This window comes from Myripristis murdjan, chromosome 17, assembly GCF_902150065.1.
Source record: "Myripristis murdjan chromosome 17, fMyrMur1.1, whole genome shotgun sequence".
Lineage (NCBI taxonomy): Eukaryota > Metazoa > Chordata > Actinopteri > Holocentriformes > Holocentridae > Myripristis > Myripristis murdjan.
The window spans coordinates 20,570,679-20,589,816 of NC_043996.1; the positions used below are offsets into that span (position 1 = coordinate 20,570,679).

The following is a 19,138-nucleotide window of genomic DNA, read 5'->3' on the forward strand; positions in this document are numbered from 1 at the left end:
CGAATTTTTATTTTTTTTTTTTCCACTTTGTAAATAAATTTTGGAAACAACATTTGTCATTTTTGTTGTCGTGAAAAGATAAAAACATGCAAAAAACTTTAATTTGTAGTCCAAATTATACATTTACAAGTTTGGAACTTTTTGCACTTCTTCATATACTACATCAAAAGAAAAGATAAAGAAAAAAAAAACATTATGTACACACATCTTTTTACAGTGAAGTAAAAGTTGAAAATATCAGATGATGACTAAGGCAAATGAAGTGTACATGGATTAGACCAAAACAGTTGTTGTTTTTTTTTTTTTTTTTGTAAAATACTACATCACTTCAGAAATAAAGAAAAAAAAAACTTATTCTGCTACAAAAGTATGATTGATTACTCCCTTTATTTGCAACCAGCTGCATAAGTTTAATTTTTTTTTTTTTTTTAGTGAAAAGGTCTAGAAGTCTAGCGTACTGTACAGTGCTGTTCTTAACTGTTTCTTCCCATCCTAACTAACAAAAGGATCCTCCATTTCTTCATCTTTGTAGTTTATTTAAATAATCATTTCCAACAAACAGGAGCATTGTGTAACCAAAGAAAAAAGCATGTAGAAGCATACCATAGTGTAACATACTTTTTATGTTTGAAATCACTCCAAAAGTCAGTACCATTAAAGCCTTGAACATAAAACTAATCATTCAGATCCAAAAAAATGTACAAAAAGGCACATTATATCCCAGTGCTTCTGTACTGTGAAATTCAAGTGTAACTGAGCGCATTCAATACCAACGATCCAAACGGTGACAGTCCACCAATGTTCCCTCCCATCGTCTCCAAAACTGGACCACAGCCTATGCCTAAGCCTTCAACAAGCATATGTATGCGTAGACTACAACAATAAGCCTAGGTTGGTTGTTTTTGAAAAAATTTCAGAATCATGTTTATTTTTTATTTTATTTTCTGCCACAGTTCCGTCACTCCGTCAGAGAATATCGGGATATCAGAAGCTGTCCACGTCCATCAACAGGAAAGAGAATTTTTTCTTTTCTCCTTCATTATTTTTTTTTTTCCTCATTCTTCAAAGGGGGGCTGTGTGTCCTAGTCGTCGCTTCCACCGTACATGTCTGCCAGTTTTCTGAAGCGAGGGCCCCAATCGTTGAGGTAATCGTAGTCCTGGTCACCCCCGCTGCTAGAGGAGTTGAGGGAGCTTAGGGAGCCAGCTGTGGAGCCGCTGCCCTCATAGTCAAACACCAGCAGGGAGTCATATGGGGGAGCGGTGGGGTCGTTGTCTGCCGCCTTAAGTCCCTGTACAGAAGTCAATAAAATACACAGTTAGATGAGGAGATTAAGCCCAGGCTGCACACTAACACTGTGTGCATCAGGAAATGACTCATATCAACACATCACTACCCAAAACAGGCTAATCTACTGCAAGCCCAGTCAGTCGTGCTCCCTCTTGTACATGTCCAGGAAATCAGGTCCTTGTCCGGATTAATCAGGCTCTAATGTTCGCGAGTCTCCACTGTATTTTGGTTGAGAATCTCCTGATGTTTCTGGGATGGAGGATTATCCAGTGCTTGATCAAAAGCCAAGATTGAGCATGACCAGCAGCCTCAGATCACTGGAATCCTCTGCACCGCTGAGGCAGCCCCTCCCCGCCTCCAACCCTCAAGCCTGGCCTCCACACACATTCACTCTGTTCAAAGGCCTAAACTGGCACTGACACTTTGTGGTCCACTGTCTAGACATCAATAATATCTTAAGTATTTCATATGTGTCTGACTACTGCCTGACAATTATCAGTAAGTGTGAACACTGTGGAAGAGATGAGAGGAGTGTGTGTGTTTTGTGCATGCAGGCGTGTGTGTATGTGCTATCTTGTGGGGCAGGAAGGTGGGGGTGGTTCCATTTTGAAGATTGTGCTTAACATTCCCAGAAGCCCTCATAGCATGAGGGCTCATGAGGTCCTTATGGATTGCTATTGATTTCCAACCTCATTCCTCAACATGACTCAGAAGACTTGATGGATTGCTAATCTAGCAGTGGAGATGTGCTTTGGCCATGAACCACTTTGGATCTGGTTCCTTTCTTTTATCGCTACAACTGAGAACTCCTCACAAATAATAACTGAATTAAAAGAAGCCGCACGACACAACAGAGGAAAGAGAAACCTCAGCTCGTTGGAAACTTGTCAAAGATTTATAGGTTCCTCCTTCCTGCCATTACGGTGCTGCAATGCTCTGAAATGAAAAGATGGATTGAAATAAAGTGCCAGGGCACTTAGTGATTATTTTCCACTTGTTAGCTTTCGTTAAATGTTTGCTCAGGGCTGTGGTGCTGATAATTTGGTGCAAAATATGACAGATGGATCGTTCATTACAATTATAACCGTCATTGCTCTGCTGGTTTCAGCCCCCTCCGTCTTGAACCGACACCCCACTGGCGGTCTCATAAGGTTACTCAATCACAGCACTCACCCCCCTAATTCCATTAAAACTGAGTCATCCACTGTGCTGGAGACAATCGCCTCTCTTAGTCAAATAGTGAACTGTCCTCACTTTGTGTTTTTGGCGTCACTCTCTGTCCTGCTGATAACAATAGAGATCTGTGCTCAAACTGACTAACATCCGTCCCTATTCAAAGATGTCCTTGCCAAGGCATCTAAGTTCATCTGAGACAAGGCACTACATAAAACAATTAATACAATCACTTCATCTCTGTGTGCCTCTGTGCAAGTGTTTGCCCTCCCTGTCTACCTGTGACCAGAAGAGGTCAAGTCAGGTTGGAGTTCATGTGCAAAATGTTACCCCCCTCTGCGGAAACAGGTTATTCCTTAAATAATAAACCTCTGTTTGGCCTTGTGAGAGGTTAAAGTCCTTGCGCTAAACCTATGCTTCATTTTTCGTCCCTCTTATTTAATTAAGAGCCAAAGACTCCCGGGGCATGGGGTTGTGTGCACATTCTAAGCTGAAAATCAGAGCTTCCCTCCTCCTCCTCCTCTTCCTCCCTCCCTGCTCCTCTGGCAGCTAGCCCTTATTGGTCAGGTCAGATTCCAGCTCCATGTAAGCAGCGGATCTACCATGACTGAGCTTCAGCGACATTCAAATCTGGGACTAAAAACAGACCGTGAATGTGAATTTCTGGGTCAGGATGCTCAGACTTGAAATGTCCCAAGGGTCTTGCAAGGAGCGAAACAAAAACACGTAAAAACACTCTATGATAAAGAACGGTTTGCATTTTTTCTCCACCATCTTTATAGAGTGGTGTGAAACACTCAGTTTTGCCCGAAATCAACTGCGACAACAGGTGTACTACATGATTTCAAGACAGTGGCAAAAAACACGAGTGGGGGCAGGGAGGTATATGGAGGGGGAGAGAAGAGCCGAAAGCACAAGTTCTAATCTAAAAACATGGGAGCAATCCAAAAACTGGGAGAGGATTCCATTTGTAATGCTGTGAACTCTTGGAACTGGTGAAAAATACATGACTCTTCTTTTCATTTTACATTCTCCCTTCATGCTGGAGTCAATGATGGCCTCAGGCAAACGAGGGCAGAAAGCCAAAGTATTGCTTCTCTCATCCCCTATTTCTATACAGACACGTCTATAACTCTGTTCTTTCTGGTGGAGAGCGAAGAGAAAAAACAATTATTTCCAAGTGAGTTAGTATCATGTGCTTTTCTGACTTGATACATGCCCGAATAGATATATGTGAGATGCTAAACATTCTCCTGCCACTGAGGAATGATGAAAACTATTTTCATAATAACTGGTTCAATTTAAAGTTTGCTTCTCTGACTACAGGCGACTGTACATCCACAAGAAATTAAACTCATGTGATATGAATCAAATTGTTTTTTTAGATATAATTCTGTATCAAACTCAAAGTTTAAAATGAAACCTGCTTTGTGGCAGCAACCCTTTCATTTTGGCTCCTTTCCCTTTGATTTGCGCTCTCACATTTTGGCTCCTTTCCCTTTGATTTGCGCTCTCCATACAGGAAAACAACCCCAGCGTTTTCAACAACTCTGTCCCATTAACAGTTATGTGATTGTTTGGGTGTTGGCTGGTAGTTTTACCTCGTTGATGAAGTCTCCGATGTCTCCAGGGTGGGGTGCTGCTGACCTCATGGGGTACTGTGGCTCGGGGTGGAGGGGTCTCTCGTCCAGACGGCGGATTCCCACGGGCTTGATGGCATCAGGCTCTATCGTGTCTGGCTGCTGGAGCTGGCTCAGGTCGTAATCCTGGGGAACACAGAGACAGATGGGAGTTAGCACAGAGCACTACTCCTCAGCACCAGACCTCAGACCAGCTTGATGAAAGACCTTGGCATGAACAAACCCCCAAACCACACCCATAAACACATTCTGAATAGAAAAGGATGTCGTAAAGATCAGATTATGGCAGACGGGAAGAAAAGTTTATCGTTGTTGGGGAGAGATTTCAAAGTTAGAGTGTAGTGCTTAATTTGAGTACAGGAGGATGAGGGAAACTTTAATCTGCTTGTTTGCAAGGTACAAGCGAAGGGACAATTTGATGTATTTAAAAAGAGACAGCATTAAGGGGGTCCAAGCTGAGGACCAAATCATAAGTTGCAGAGTGTTTGTACTTGTGAGGTGTGCAGCAGGAAGGGTGTGCAGGCGACTGCTTTGCTCTAATCAGTGCCCAGACACGGGATGGTGGATATGCATAAGCCATTGCTAATCCTATTAACATTACCAAGGCAACCTGACTGACTCGCAGTTTGTGCAAAGTCATGGGCAGGGAAAAAGGAAGAGAAAAGGAGGAGGGAGAGACACAAAGAAAGAGAGACACAAAGAAAGAGAGACAGAGAGAGAGAGAGAGAAAGAGAAAGAGAGAGAGAGAGAGAGAGAGAGGGAGAGATGAGCTGAGGTGAAGTGCAGAGTTAAGCTGAATGGACTGGATGGCATCATGGTGACAGAGCAGATATGATAGAGAAAATGCCATCTGAGAATCAGGGTGTGTGCCTAATAAGCGTGTATGATGGATTGTCCCTCTTTAGAAGATTTTCGTTAATCCATCCATCTCTAATATCCCCCTTCAAAATTGTCTTTGCTCAGTTGCACATGTACCTACACACACAGATGTGTGCGCACACTCACATGGGGGAAAAAAAATAAAAAAAAAAATATAATGAAAAAGCTGCAGTCACTGATATAAAAATAAACAGGAGAATAAATATAAACCCTGTGATGATGCACAAACAACCCAGACACACAAGCACAACCAACTGCGCAGGCACTTGACAAACACCTACTCAATTTCACACTAATAAGTATCATCTCAAATCCAAAACAAACACATTGATTATTCATGTGTAATTTGATTTCATGGGAATGAAAGTAAGCTAGAGGCCAGCTGAAGAAGAACAATGGTCACCACACATCACACAGGAAGTCGTTTTTAGTCAATTTCAGTCAGACCCCTGTGTAACCTTCTATGGGGTCACATAAGAGGTCAGGAATTAGTGACAGCAATTGCAACCAAGCCTTATAATGGCTGAGCTAAGCAGAAATGCCTAATGACATACCAGTCCCCTTAGGGAACTGACTCTCGACACATACACTGGCCTAGTGACATGCATGACCCACATTCAAATACTGGAGACTGAACACTCCAAAGCTCCATAAACATCATCTGTTGAAGGATGTAGCTGAGGCAGTGACAACAGTGAGAATTTAGAAGACATGACAGGAGAGTCTGAACCTCAAAACTTGACCTGAAATTAAGGTGAAGACTCTTGTTTGAAGAGGCTGCAGTTTCTCTAAGATTTCTTAGAAGAACTGCAAGTAGATTATTGATTTTCACAACAAAACTAGATGTCGTTTTTCAACTGGGAAAGCTGCATAAAGGGATAATTGATTTTTATAACAAAACCGTGTGGCATTTTTTTTGTCTGGGAACTGATTTTTTTTTTCCAAAGAATGTTTCCAAAACCAAATCGTTAAGAGTTAATGTGAATCTCTTTACTGTAGGCCATTTCAAGAGGGACTAAACTCCGTTTTTTGTTAACCTTTTTTTTTTAAACTTTTAAACTTGTGCACACCAGTTTCTCAATTTAACATCGTTTCTACATTATTTCTTCTCTCTCTGGTGAGCATGGCCTGATCAGCTGTCTTCTCTTGACAAAATGAGTGCCTCGCAACCCAATCCAACCAGGGCAATGGCAGCAGCAACTAAAATCATATACTCGGAGAGCAACCAATGGTGTGACACTTCAATTTCCTCCCCAGCGGGAGATAGGGAGAACAGAGGTGGGCATTATAAAGACCACATCGCTGGGAAAGTCAGGTCCATTTTTTACCCAACACTGACTCCCCGACTCTACAGACAAGACCATTTTCTCCTGGCGCCCTGCCCTCCTTTGCGCCACTCAAAATGGAAGCACTTTTTCCCTCAATAAATCTGTGCACCCGCTTCTTTGCCTTTGAGGGATGTTATATCACACAACAGTTTCCTTTTTCAACAAGTTCTCTTTCAAAACAGTTTCAAAATCACCAACTGTGACTTTATGTGTTCCATGGTTTCATGTGTTTGTGTGTGTGTGTGTGTGTGTGTACACAGTTTTGTGTGTTCCCTCCTGCCTAATCACGGGCAGATGTGTAATGGCTTTCCAGTCATATTGTTACCTTAGACGGAGCTTCATTATTATACCACAGCAGATGTCTGTCTCTAAATGACATCAGCTTTCCAATTACAAGTCTCTGAGGCTAATTTAGTGCTGAGCTGGGTCGGACTGGGGTCTCCCACTCATTGCTGCTGTACCTGAGCCACTGGACCACTTCAGCCAGCAGCAAGAAAAATAGCCCATTTGTTATATTACTGCCAATTTTATGAAATGATTCCATTCTGCTAACAAGGGGTCATTAGGACAATTGAATTTGTGTGTATGTGCGGTCTGTGCCCGATCACCACTACGAACAGGGTGTTATGGACATATAACATGACTGATGGCCTATGGCAGTGACTGTCAATTGTCAACACATTTGGCCCACCAAACTTTCCCATCCGACCAGGATATCTAGCATTTTTTTTCTTCCTCTATGGAAGCAACACCAGAAACGATTGAGATGGAAATTTTACTAGGAATGAATTTCGAACCCCAAATAACAGTGTCTGACCTGTGGGCTATATAGACGTTATAAATCTATGTGTCTGCTGATCATTAACTACCTGCAAGTAGCCGACATAACCCGGTGCAGGAGTTGGGTTTACGTGATTCACGAAGCTGCACTTACTTTGCTGGTTGTGCACTGAATAGGTAAAGCTGAAACAAATTCCCGTCTTTCATGAATGGAATCTGGCAAGCATGGGGACGTTTTCCACCAATCAGGACACTGCATAATAGTGTCAAAACCAGTTAAAGTTGATTGATATTGCCTGCAAATCAGGACTGCATTCTGCAATTACGTTTACGAATTACAGATTTTAACCATCACTCCTCTGTGATGGCAGAGGTCTGCACTAGTGACCGCTTCTTCTAGTTAAGCATGTAGTTATTATGGAATTTCCATTTTATTTAACAGTCTGATCACACTGGTTAATAAAAATAGGATTCATTTGGCAAGACAGCAAAAAATATTAAACGATGATAAACACAAAAACATATATTTTGTTATTTGTAAGTCTGGCCCCCACAGCGTCTGCTTGGAAATATTCTTGTTTCAGTAACTCATTCCAAAAACTCATTCCAATATGTTCAGATCCAACTACACTGAAATATTTGTGCCTTATCGATTCCCGTTTTCAATTCCCAAAGCAACTTTGCACCTCTTTCTTAATAGAAAAATTGGCAGTTTTTAATTCACTATGAAACTGACTCACTCCTCATTATTCCATGTTCTGCTATGTGTGTGTGACTGTGAGATGCAGTGACGCTCATGTTTGTTTTTGTTCTCCACAACACAGAAGCGGTTTAAGATTAAAATGAACAGATGGAAAGTGTAGCTATACTTGCATAAATCATCTAGTTTGTCCTCTTTCTCACCATGCCGGAACAAACTTCAGCTATAAGGACCCTGCTGTCGTACTGCAAGAAAGTGAACTGAATACACACTTTCCTAGCATTCTGAGAACACACACACCCCTCATGTCAACCTTGCTGTGCAGTGTACAGTTTTGGAGACTGTTGTCATATTGGAAGTAAGAAAGGGTACCGTCATTAATACAACAGTAAATAAAACAGTGATATTTTGGGGGATGGTAGTGATGTTTAAATGGACCCATTTTGAGATTTAGTATATTTGTGATTCTATTATGGTACCGCATATAACAAAGCAACCAATAAGCTAATGCTAATGAATATGATGGTAACCTGTGTGGGCAGCACCACTTTACCTGATCCTCCTCTCCTCCGCCTTCCTCATCATACTTGAGGATGTTGTCCCGCACATCATCCTCAGGATCAATGAGAAGCTGTTTGGCCTGACGCTCTTTGTCGCGCCGCTTCATCCATACCACGAACAACAGCACGAGAACTGGGAAGGAGACAGGGAGAAAGGGTGAACTCAAATAACAAAGCGTAATAACTTACATATTTTCATACAAATGTAATCTGATCCAGCGTTTTAGAGCTTGGATGAGGGCCTGATCAGGGCTATCTTTTTGTTAATCCTACAATAATCTAGTGATATCTCGGATGATGTTTAGCTCTCTTTATAATCCCTGGGTGTTTGTGTGTGTGAGTGTGTGTGTTTGTGTGTGGCATGCAGTGTGGTGAGACACTCACTGAGGAGGATGATGATGCAGAGGAGAATAGAGATGATGGCACCCGTGCCCAGACCAGCGGCCATGATGTGCTGCTGGTCGGTGCAGTCTCCATTGATGTCACACTGGCACACTTTGACCCGCAGGTAGGAGGTGTTGGACATGGGCAGGTTTCCTGAGTCTGTAATGATGATGGGGATCTCATAGATACCACTTTCAAGAAAGCCAATCTTCAGGCTCAACTGGGCATAGTCACCTGGAGGGAGAGAGAGGGAGAGAGAGAGAGAAAGAGCAGGAAGAGAAAACCGGAGATGAGTGAGGGAAAAGAAACATTTAACTGTTCAGTGATGCATGGTGCCTCCTTGTCAGAGTAAATAAATATGAAGTGGTGAGTTCAGAGAAAAAGCGGCAGTTTAGTATTGCTACTGTGCTTCAATACAACACAATACCATTCAAATAAAATAATGGCATGTTTCCTTAGCAGAGGAGCCTGACAAAACATTTCCCACAGTGGGGATTAAATCAAAACTATAAATGTAGTCATTTGCATGTATCATGTTCACAGCATGATTATGACCTTATTACTACAAATATGCAGCAAGAATTCCTACCTGGAAGTTGTGTCAGCATATCTAATCCAAAATACCGTCAGGATTTAGATTTGAACCTTATAAATCTACTGAATGGCTTTTGATAATGCTGCTTAGGCTAAATTCCCAGCAGCTATAATCCACATGCCTATTATCCTATTAAGATATATTCACCGCGTTTCAACTCACACTATCTAATCGCTAACACACAATAAATGAGTCCCTCCACTCCTGTGTGTGTTAGGAATTAGCATAGACAATTAATGACTGCTGGATATGGCTAAAATAATATATAATCGAGAGTTAGGGCTGGGAGATACGGCCAAAAATGTAACCACGATCAAATGAATGATTTCAGCCAATATAAATCACTATTTGAAGATTCATCAAGTAATTATTATGTCACATTTAAAGGCTAGTTTTTGCTTCTCTGTGAAGCTGTCTGGAGAGCGCTGTCTAGTAGGTCATAGCTGTACTGGACCCTATGTAGTGTACTATTCAAACAAATTTATTGACTGCGGTTTTAGATGTCAAGATCAAATGCTTTAATTGCTAACCAATAAACCGCTGAATGATTCATATTTTTACTAATTTTCTAGTTGTCCATATTTCAAGTTTATTTCCAGTCCATTTATGCTCAATTGCTTTACCACTAGCAAATACAAAAACATATATTTTGTTATTTATAAGTCTGGCCCCCACAGCGTCTGCTTAGAAATATTCTTGTTTCAGTAACTCATTCCAAAAACTCATTCCAATATGTTCAGATCCAACTACACTGAAATATTTTTGCCTTATCGATTCCCGTTTTCAATTCCGAAAACAACTTTGCACCTCTTTCTTAATAGAAAAATTGGCAGTCACTATGAAACTGACTCACTCCTCATTATTCCATGTTCTGCTGTGTGTGAGTGACTGTGAGATGCAGTGACGCTCATGTTTGTTTTTGTTCTCAAATACAAATATAGGCCATTGTTGCCCAAATTGGGTAGGGAGCACAACAGGGGTCCTTACCAGGGTCTCCAGTAAAAAGAAAAATGTGGCCCAGAATGAATCTATTTCCTTGACGTGAAAAAAAATCTGGGGACCTCTGATATAGGACATCCCTGTTCAAAAAACACCAATGCTACCTTGGTAACAGCTAGGTCTTACCACTGAGTCTTGTGATGGTCCAGTTTCTCCTAACATCTGAAGGCCTGTGGGCCAGCTCAAAGGCGAACGGACCAGCGTTTGGGTTCAGGTCTCCATCCAGTGCTGTGATGTTGATTGCATTCGGTTCTGGCTTCTCACAGACCTCTGCCTCCTGGGGGAACACGCTTGGAGCGTTGTCATTGATATCTAGCAGGTAGATCTGGAGAGTACCTGTGCCGCTTGCTGGAGGCACACCTAGATGGGCCAAAAAAAGGAAACACACACAGCACATACATATTTATGAAAATATTGATTTAAAAATTTACATATGGATAGGCATATATGCTATTGAAATGCACACTTTGATGCTACAACCATTATGCAGGCGACACAGAAAAGCAAAGCATTAAGTTTATTCTCTGGGTCTCATGCTAAAATAGGGCACTCTAAGCAGCTATTTGCTCTGGAGGGAGGAGACCCATCCAAACTGCATACTGATTAGGGGTGGGAATCACTTGAGGCCCCACGATATGATATTGTCATGATACTTATACGCCATGATATGGTAATACCGCGCTTTTTAAACATTTGGCAATATGCAAAATGCGATAATATATATTGCTGTTTTTGACATTATTTCAAATGCAAATTACGTCCCAAGGAAAACTTTGTCAGCATTTGTTTTATCTAATAAGATAAGGTTTTCAGTTACTGCATCTCACTTCAATCATTTATATTGCAGCAAAATGGGACTGTAAAGCAGACATACTGACCAACACTGTCATAAAACTTGGTGTTCAAGTATTGATACATTACTGCCATGCACAATGTCGCTCAATGTATTCTCAAATGAGTAGAAAGGCAGAAGAGAGAGATATCAGAACATTTGGTTAGCGTGTATGTGTATGTGTTTGTGTATCTAAAGAATGTCTTCCTGGCGAAGGACACGGGATGGGAATACTAAGGCAGACAAACAGAGCCCACTGTCGCTCCTCTCAGGCTCCTCTATGTATTCACTGAGCTAAGAGGCTTTTTTACCATTCAGGCCACGCTCAAAGGAGCTAGTCATCCAAACCTGACCCATTAATGCTGAGAAACCTCTTTATTGGTAGAGTTTTTAAGCCTATTGGCCTGAGCTATGCTCCGTAGAACAGGGTAAACCTGAACAGAGGTAAATCCTGCCAGTGCAGGGAAGAGGTGAATATATCCACATGGTGGCTGGTTCTGGGATTGCTACAACATTAACCTTCAACTAAGGTGGTCACTGTACCAGACATGCCGAGTGCTTGGTACAAGGTTGACCTTCAAGCATGGAGGCTGCTTTTGTGCCTGAAAGGGAAAGCAGTTTTCAACAGATTTGGTGCATTTGTGCACTATTGCCTTATACAAAACATCACAGACATAGTCAAATTGGGGTAAAAGATTGACCTTCGAAAGGTAGACTACATTGGTACCTTTTGCTGGTCTACCTTTCAAAAAGGCAGCCATTACCTGTCCCTGAATGCTCTGATAATAATGGCCTGGAATGGAGTGCGACTGTAAGAGGCTGGCTAAAACGCCTAAAACATGCAGCCAGTGCATCACAGAAACACTAAGAGGATATTTTTGGCAACTTCAGTCCCACTTGACTGGTTACGTACCGTTGTCTGAAGCCATGAATGTTGCATTGTACAAACTGTTCTTCACATAGGGTGACTCTCGGTCCAGAATGGCAATTGTTGTGATTCGACCAGTGTTAGGGTCAATCCTCAGCCAATTGGCTGGATCTGACAGTTTGGAGTATCTGAGAGAGGACAAAAACAGAGATTAAAATAGTTCTTAAACAGTATTTCTTTACCATCCATTTAAACTTCAAATAATATTCAACTTTATGCTGAATTTTCTGTAAGAGATTAACCGCGAAAAGTGAGCACCAGTCAGTTCAGCGAGACTGAAATTTGTTAAACGTTCTGCCCCACTGATTTGGGCTCATTTCTTTTAAATATCTGTAATGGTTTAACTAGTCTGTACTGTGACAATATTTCTGTCATCCTCCTTTTCTTTTCATACGTACCTGAGGGTTTGCTGCATGAAACGATCAGGGTCCTGGGCGGTGAAGGTGGTCAGTGCTGACTCAGGTATCATTCCCTCTTCCAGCTTAATGAGTTTGGGGTTGGGCTCGAAGTAGGGGCTCTCATTGACATCGATCACCCTGATGGAGACAGTGGCGGTGGATTGGCGAGGGAAGTGGATGCCTCTAGCCAGGGGAACCTCGTTCTTTGCCTCCACTGTTAGCACATATGTCCTGCTGATTTCATAGTCAATCGGCTGGAAAACAAGAACAGGAAATATATCTATATTGTCTTACATGTCAAAGTAAAAGATAAAAAAAACAAAGTTAATTAAACAGAATAAAATAAATACAAGTCTACACATTGTTTGCCGAGCAATGCAGTGGCTTAGATGCAGTCGCTGACAATGCATAAAATTTTGGTTGTGTGATACTGGTAAGGTAAGTGAGTAACAAAAACAACAAGCTTTTTGTTGGTGTTCCTGAGAAACCATATTGTGAACACATACAGACAGTATGCCACAATGTGGTCAGCTGTATTTCTGTGGTCAGCTGAAGGGCAGATAATAACAAGTAATCATCAGTAGCAAATGAAGCTGTGCACAAAATGCAGTCTGGTCAGTCCATTCAGAAAAAGCCTAACACGATATTATATTCAAAAACTATACTGATATTTGACATCAAATTAAATTACTTTAAACATTTCAGAAATTCCCAATCTCATCACAAAAGATTATGATTCCACTGACAAGATTGCTAAGTTAACAGTTTAGCAATCTGGAAGGGCAACACTGAATGAGTCATCAGCTAATTCATCATTAGGCTAAGCACACCAAGAGTTTCCTAGTTAGGCTGCAGAATACACTCACACCATATGGTGTAATTGCCAGAGCTTAATGGAAAGGCACATCATTTGCACAAGTTTCTTCAAAATCTCGTCTGCAGTTTCAGAGATATTGCATAAGACAAGGGCAAGGACGGGAGCTGATCTGTGCCCCACTGCTGCTCAATTCATGCTTCATGGAAAACACAAATTACTGACCTGCAGCATAGCTCACTAAAGCATATGTACTGTGCAGTGTAGCACACTAACAAGTCCTATCAACAATTCATTTGAAGGGTTGGACTTATGTGTATTGTATGTATTCAAGGTAAGCATCTCTCAGGGGATACAGGGGTGGAGTTTGGAGGGACAGCCTTACCTTGACGACGGTTACCAGGCCCTCGTTAGTGGTAGGATCAGTGGGCACGGAGAATCTGCCAGTGGGGTCGCCCCCGGTGATTTTGTAGACGGCGTTCCAGGCTGGTGTGTTGGGCTGGTCCTTGTCAGTCACCGTCAGGTTGGCCACGATGACATTCACACGGTTCTCAGGCACCTCACCGAAGAACTGCATGAATAAACCATGAACGTACAGCACAGCGAGCTGTTAGTGATACTGCTGCGGCAGCAGAAAATACACTGTGCCCTGCTTCAGAGACCAGCAAGGCCTATCCCAGGTAAATAGACAACTATAGCAACTTATCATGTCGTCATGGTCATCTCACTCCCATTCCTCCCCTGATAGCACAACAGTAGCTTTAGACATTTCAGTGATTCACAAGTGCACTAAGTGCCTCCTCCACTCTGGTAGATTTGCCACCCCAGTGGTTGCATGTGTCAACATTTGGAGGGAATATTACAGCTTACACACGGCTGGCAACTTGTATATCTGTGCGACTTCAAAAATGCTAGGCAGGCAGAACTGTGTAAGTGAGCAGAAATGATGGTTGAGAACATATAGCCACACTGGAGTGGTAATGGTCTTCCTAGTGCTTATCGTGTTGAGGCCTCAGATATCAGTTAGTTGCTTACCGTCTCAGCAGTGAACTCTGGTGGATTGTCATTTATGTCAGTGACTTTGATGACAGCAGTGGCTGTGTTGGAGAGGCCGTACATGGGGTTACCTTCCATGTCAGTGGCCTGGATGATCAGTGTGTACTGAGGCACTTTCTGTGGAGGAGAGCAGAAAGAGAAACAGAATTAAAACACTTTTCAATTGCCTTGTAGCAATGACAATCACCTAGTCACGTCTGGATAATATGAATATGTATGTATATCAGCATGATCGCATTGGCCTAACATGATTCAAATCAGAACTGGCAAGCTTCCTAATTGTGATGACTAATGGTGGCTTTCAAAATAATATGTTCCCATTTATTCCCTATGGGGGGGATGTGAGTTTCTGAATACAAGTGTGAAATTCACACCTCTACTATGCACACCATCATGAAGCTAACAAATGACTCCTTTCACATTAAAAGCCACTCAGGTGACGGACCAGTTGCTAGGTAATGAGAATCGGGCAAATTACTTTCACGGTGGCAACTGGCGGACATAAAACAGCGGCCCCAGGGCGGAAGTGATTGAGCAGCCACCTAGCCAGATTGCCCTCACTAGAATTGCACCAACTGGCTCCGGCTTTATATATTTATTTCGTTCTTTTCTTTAAAAAAAAAAAAAAAAAAAAAAAAATCTGAGACAGCTATGCCATGCAATTAAATGAAAGATTGCTACCATTTTTAGCGCTGGAAAGAGAAAAAAGATAACAGGAGTAAAGCTTCTGTTTAACAGAAGGACATGCAGTGAAAGACAAAATGAGGGAAGAGAATCATTTAGCTGCTCAATGATGCACACTTATTTACTCTTACATGGGGGTAACCTCCATGTAAGAGTAAATAAATGTAAAGTGGCCGAGTCCTTTTCTGCTGCTCATTTAGAGTTGGTAATCAGCATCATTCAGCTTGGTTCATTAGTTTTCAGCCAGTCTGGATTTTAGCAAAAAATACCAGCACTCTATTTTGTCTTCATATTTTAAAGAGGCACTGCTCATTTATGAAAACATAGAGTGTGATATATTGATATATACAAAGAATTGCAACAAGCAGCGAAGGGAAGAAGAAAATGAATCAATGTAATGGATGGCGTTCTAATGAGAGTGTGTGACAAAACAAAAAACAGACATAAGAGCAAATTAAAAGAAAGAACAGCAATCCAGACAGTATGGCAGAAAGAAAGGCAAAAAGAAAGAAAAAAGACACCTCTCGGTCCAAGCCTGCTGCCACTGTAATGATGCCTCCTGTCTTATTGTTGATGGTGAACATATTGGAGCTTGGACTCTCGGGATTCTGAGACAGGATCTTGTAACGCAGCATCCCATTAGCTGTTTTGGGGTCATCTTTGTCAACAGACGTAACCGTCATAACAAACGTTCCTGGAGGATGACAGATGAGATATAAAATAACTCCATTTAACCATTTAAAAAAAAAAAAAAAGACACGTTTTTATCTCTTTGTTTTTGTCAGTTAGCTGAAGCTACAATGCTGCTAATTGGCAATCAGGTCACAATAAAACTCAACCAGATTAAAAGCTTTGTGCAGTATTATACATCTAATGTACTTTCTTCTGATGTTGAAGTGGTATAGATTGCATCAATACATAACAACAGCTCAGTTAACACAGTGGCCACCCAAGAAATGCCATCAATACTGTTTGATCTGGTAACTGTACTGCAGCAGACTGCAGCTGATCCCCCGCTTATAAAACGTGACTCTGGGCCCGGCCAGTCTGGGATCTTACCCGGCTTGGAGCCCTCAGGGACGGTGCCATTCCAGATCTGATGAATGAACTCTGGCCTGTTGTCGTTCATGTCGATCACATTGATCACAATGTCAATAGGGTTTTCTACCTGGTTGCCGTTTAGGTCCACTGCATGAGCTCTCAGCTGGGGGAAAAAAGAACACAAATACAAACACATTTAGATTATAGTCCTATTAAAGAAAATCTGGCATTTGAAAACACATAAGCCATTATTTCTCTGTGTGCAGACAGAGAAAATAATACATTAAGAAAATATATTGGGGCAAATCACATACTAAATTGCTAATTAACACTTAAAACTGTATGAAGAAAACCAAATAGTTTCCAGCATACTCTTTACTGAGAGCAGAGTGACAGGATGCAGGGATGTAGCTCTGCTTTTGTAAAGCACACACCTTCCCCATAACAAAAGACAAATATTGATTTCAGCGTCAGATTCCTATCGTAACCTTGGTATTATTGTTAGTCAACAACATGCCCAAGATTATCACACTGAAATCAATAATATAGTTATGTGAATTGCCTTGGTTAATGTCTTTTAAGATTCCTGGAGACATTAAAGCACATGAATGAACAGAATTGAAGGCTAAATATTATACAGATTCAGGGCCAGTGTAATTTGCTAGGGGAAAAAACAGTTAATAAATATAGCCACCCTTGAAGGACCCGGAGGTTATCTTAATGTATTTAACACACACTCAATTCACTCAAAAGCCGCAAACTGAATCCTTTAAATTCTCAGACGGATAAGTCAGATTTCCTGGGAGACCCCCATCACGCCCCAGTCTTTATTGAGTCTGAGGGGGCTGTTTAGGCTACACATGATCCTTGAGCACATGCCAACTGGCAGGACTGTGCAGCATGGACAGAGAGAACAGATTTGTCTTGATAAACCAAGCTGGGAAAACCATTTGCAAAATACAGTCATTATTAAAACGGAGTTCCCCTCGACACTTTTCCAAACCAGGGGAATGTTTTTCCTATTGTGTCAGACTCACATGGAAGCTGGAGATGTGCTCTCGATCCAGGGGCTTGTTGACAGACAGCTCTCCAGATATTGGGTTGATGATGAAGATGCCGGTAGGGGGCTGATCAGCACCAGGGCCAGTCACACTGTATCTTAGGGAGCGATTTTTGTCATGGTCTGATCGGATCTGTGGATAAGCAGAATTTAGACTTAGTACTACAACAATGTAACACAATAGTGCCGAAAAATTGGTTGTGGTAGTTGTATGAGTAAAGGAGTGTGTGTGTGTGTGTGTGTGTGTGTGTGTGTGTGTGTGTGTGTGTGTGTGCATGTGTGCGTAGTAGTAGTATTTCAGCAGTTTTATCTTGGTTAAGCTGTCTATCCTTTGCACAATGTGAGCCAAGACCCTCTGTGCTACTCTGTGATACTCTGGATCTGTGCTGAGCAAACAGACTATTTCTTCATCCTGATATCATCCAATAAAGCCCAGTAACATCCCCCCTAATATGGCTGGATTAAATCTAATACATACAAATGGTATATACAGGACATAGCACTCAGTCAGGCAGGAAGTTTATGCTGAAAAAAAGCATCTACTTCTTAACTGACATGAGAGCGATTGCTTACCCTCTGTCTGCCACCCACACCCTGCCATGACCAGGGAATGGTGGCAAAATGAATGGGGCAGAGTGTGTCCTTGAGCCATGATAAAAGGAGTATAATATCTCAAAAGGCAACCTGGGAAACACTGCACTAGTGAATACTTTAGATATATCTCTGCCTCTAAATAATACCAGGTTACACTGGTACCGACTGCCCCCGGAAAGAAAAGATAAACAATAATGCAGCAGAAAAAGAATCCTGACCTTTAGCAAAGTGTGGTAAATATGGAGCATTTTGTGGAAGGCACAATTCTGATGTCTGTGGTCCAGCATGTGGGAGCTGGGGGCAACGGGGAGCTCCAAGGTTGTCATATCAAGCCAAAAAGCATTTTCTTTGAAGTCGTGAGCAGTGTGTGAGTGTATGTGTGTGCGCGTGTGTGCACTGCATCTTACCCGGACAAGTTCCTGTGGGAATGGGCCTCGTGAGTTCTCTGGGACATTGATTGGGGGGATGACCCAGTCTCTCTTCATGCGTATGAGCTGGCCGTCCGTGCGCCGCGATGGAAACACGATTTCCTTCAAATCCTTGGACATGACTGGAGGGGCAGCCTCTTCCTGGACCTGGCAAAGCAAATGATATCAGTTTAGGGACTGGGTAGCTGTTACCCACACAGTAAATGCGTAATATATGCCATGTGGTGGATGTTTTTTTTTTTTTTTTTTTTTTTTTCCTAAAACACCTCACAATTCCACGAGTAAACCCCCGAGAAGCCCTAGCGTGCTGACTGAGTTAGAACAAATTAATTGCAGTGATTGCAATTCATTGCCTAACTAAAATGAAAAGCATGGTAGGTTGATCAATGACCCTTCCTATGTTGTATATACAGTACAAAGGGAATTTGACATGGTGATAAAAGGAGACAGACAGCTATTTTCTGCACAAAATAATAAACTCTCTAAATGTAATTTAATACCTATTTGAAGTGTGTGTTCATTCAAAGACTCCACTCTTTTGTGACTTTGTTTGTAGCTCAAAATATCTCCAGTAATACAAGTGATGATATGCGTTTAAGCAAGTGTTTGAAAGGCTTTAGTGTGGCCACTATACCAGCCGCCTCATCACGAGCACTGGTTTGCATTAAAGGGCAGACCTCTTCTTATGTCCTGATAAAATGCAGCCACACAGACACGCCGGCTTCCATAATGGATCTGCCATCCTCCTTCGGCTGTAATGAATGAGATTTGAAACAAAGGAGGATGGTACCTGCAAGCCAGACACTAAACACACAGATGGCTCAAATTGCTTATGCTGCTCCAGAGACTGAGAAGACTGAAGTAGTGCCAGAGAAAGTTAAAATAACCTTGAACAAAACAAGGCAGGAAGGAAGAGAAAACAGAAAAACAATATGTAAAAGCTGTCAATGTCAATGAATGACAGCTGGAATTTCAGT

At 41.8% G+C, this 19,138-nt stretch overlaps 1 protein-coding gene across 1 annotated transcript in view; it reads right to left on the reverse strand.

Moving 5' to 3' along the window:
- Positions 1-273: 273 nt before the first annotated feature.
- cdh2 (cadherin 2, type 1, N-cadherin (neuronal)) overlaps positions 274-19,138 on the reverse strand; it is a 60,336-nt gene continuing 41,471 nt past the window's right edge. Inside the window, exons 4-16 of the mRNA XM_030074469.1 lie at positions 18,141-18,308; positions 17,117-17,272; positions 16,098-16,242; positions 15,560-15,732; positions 14,334-14,471; positions 13,684-13,869; positions 12,485-12,738; positions 12,072-12,214; positions 10,453-10,686; positions 8,733-8,966; positions 8,342-8,481; positions 4,063-4,227; positions 274-1,289 (exon numbers count right to left, since the gene is read on the reverse strand). Coding sequence (XP_029930329.1) covers positions 1,083-1,289; positions 4,063-4,227; positions 8,342-8,481; positions 8,733-8,966; positions 10,453-10,686; positions 12,072-12,214; positions 12,485-12,738; positions 13,684-13,869; positions 14,334-14,471; positions 15,560-15,732; positions 16,098-16,242; positions 17,117-17,272; positions 18,141-18,308 — 2,343 coding nt within the window. The 3' untranslated portion in view covers positions 274-1,082. The remainder of the gene's footprint in view (positions 1,290-4,062; positions 4,228-8,341; positions 8,482-8,732; positions 8,967-10,452; positions 10,687-12,071; positions 12,215-12,484; positions 12,739-13,683; positions 13,870-14,333; positions 14,472-15,559; positions 15,733-16,097; positions 16,243-17,116; positions 17,273-18,140; positions 18,309-19,138) is intronic.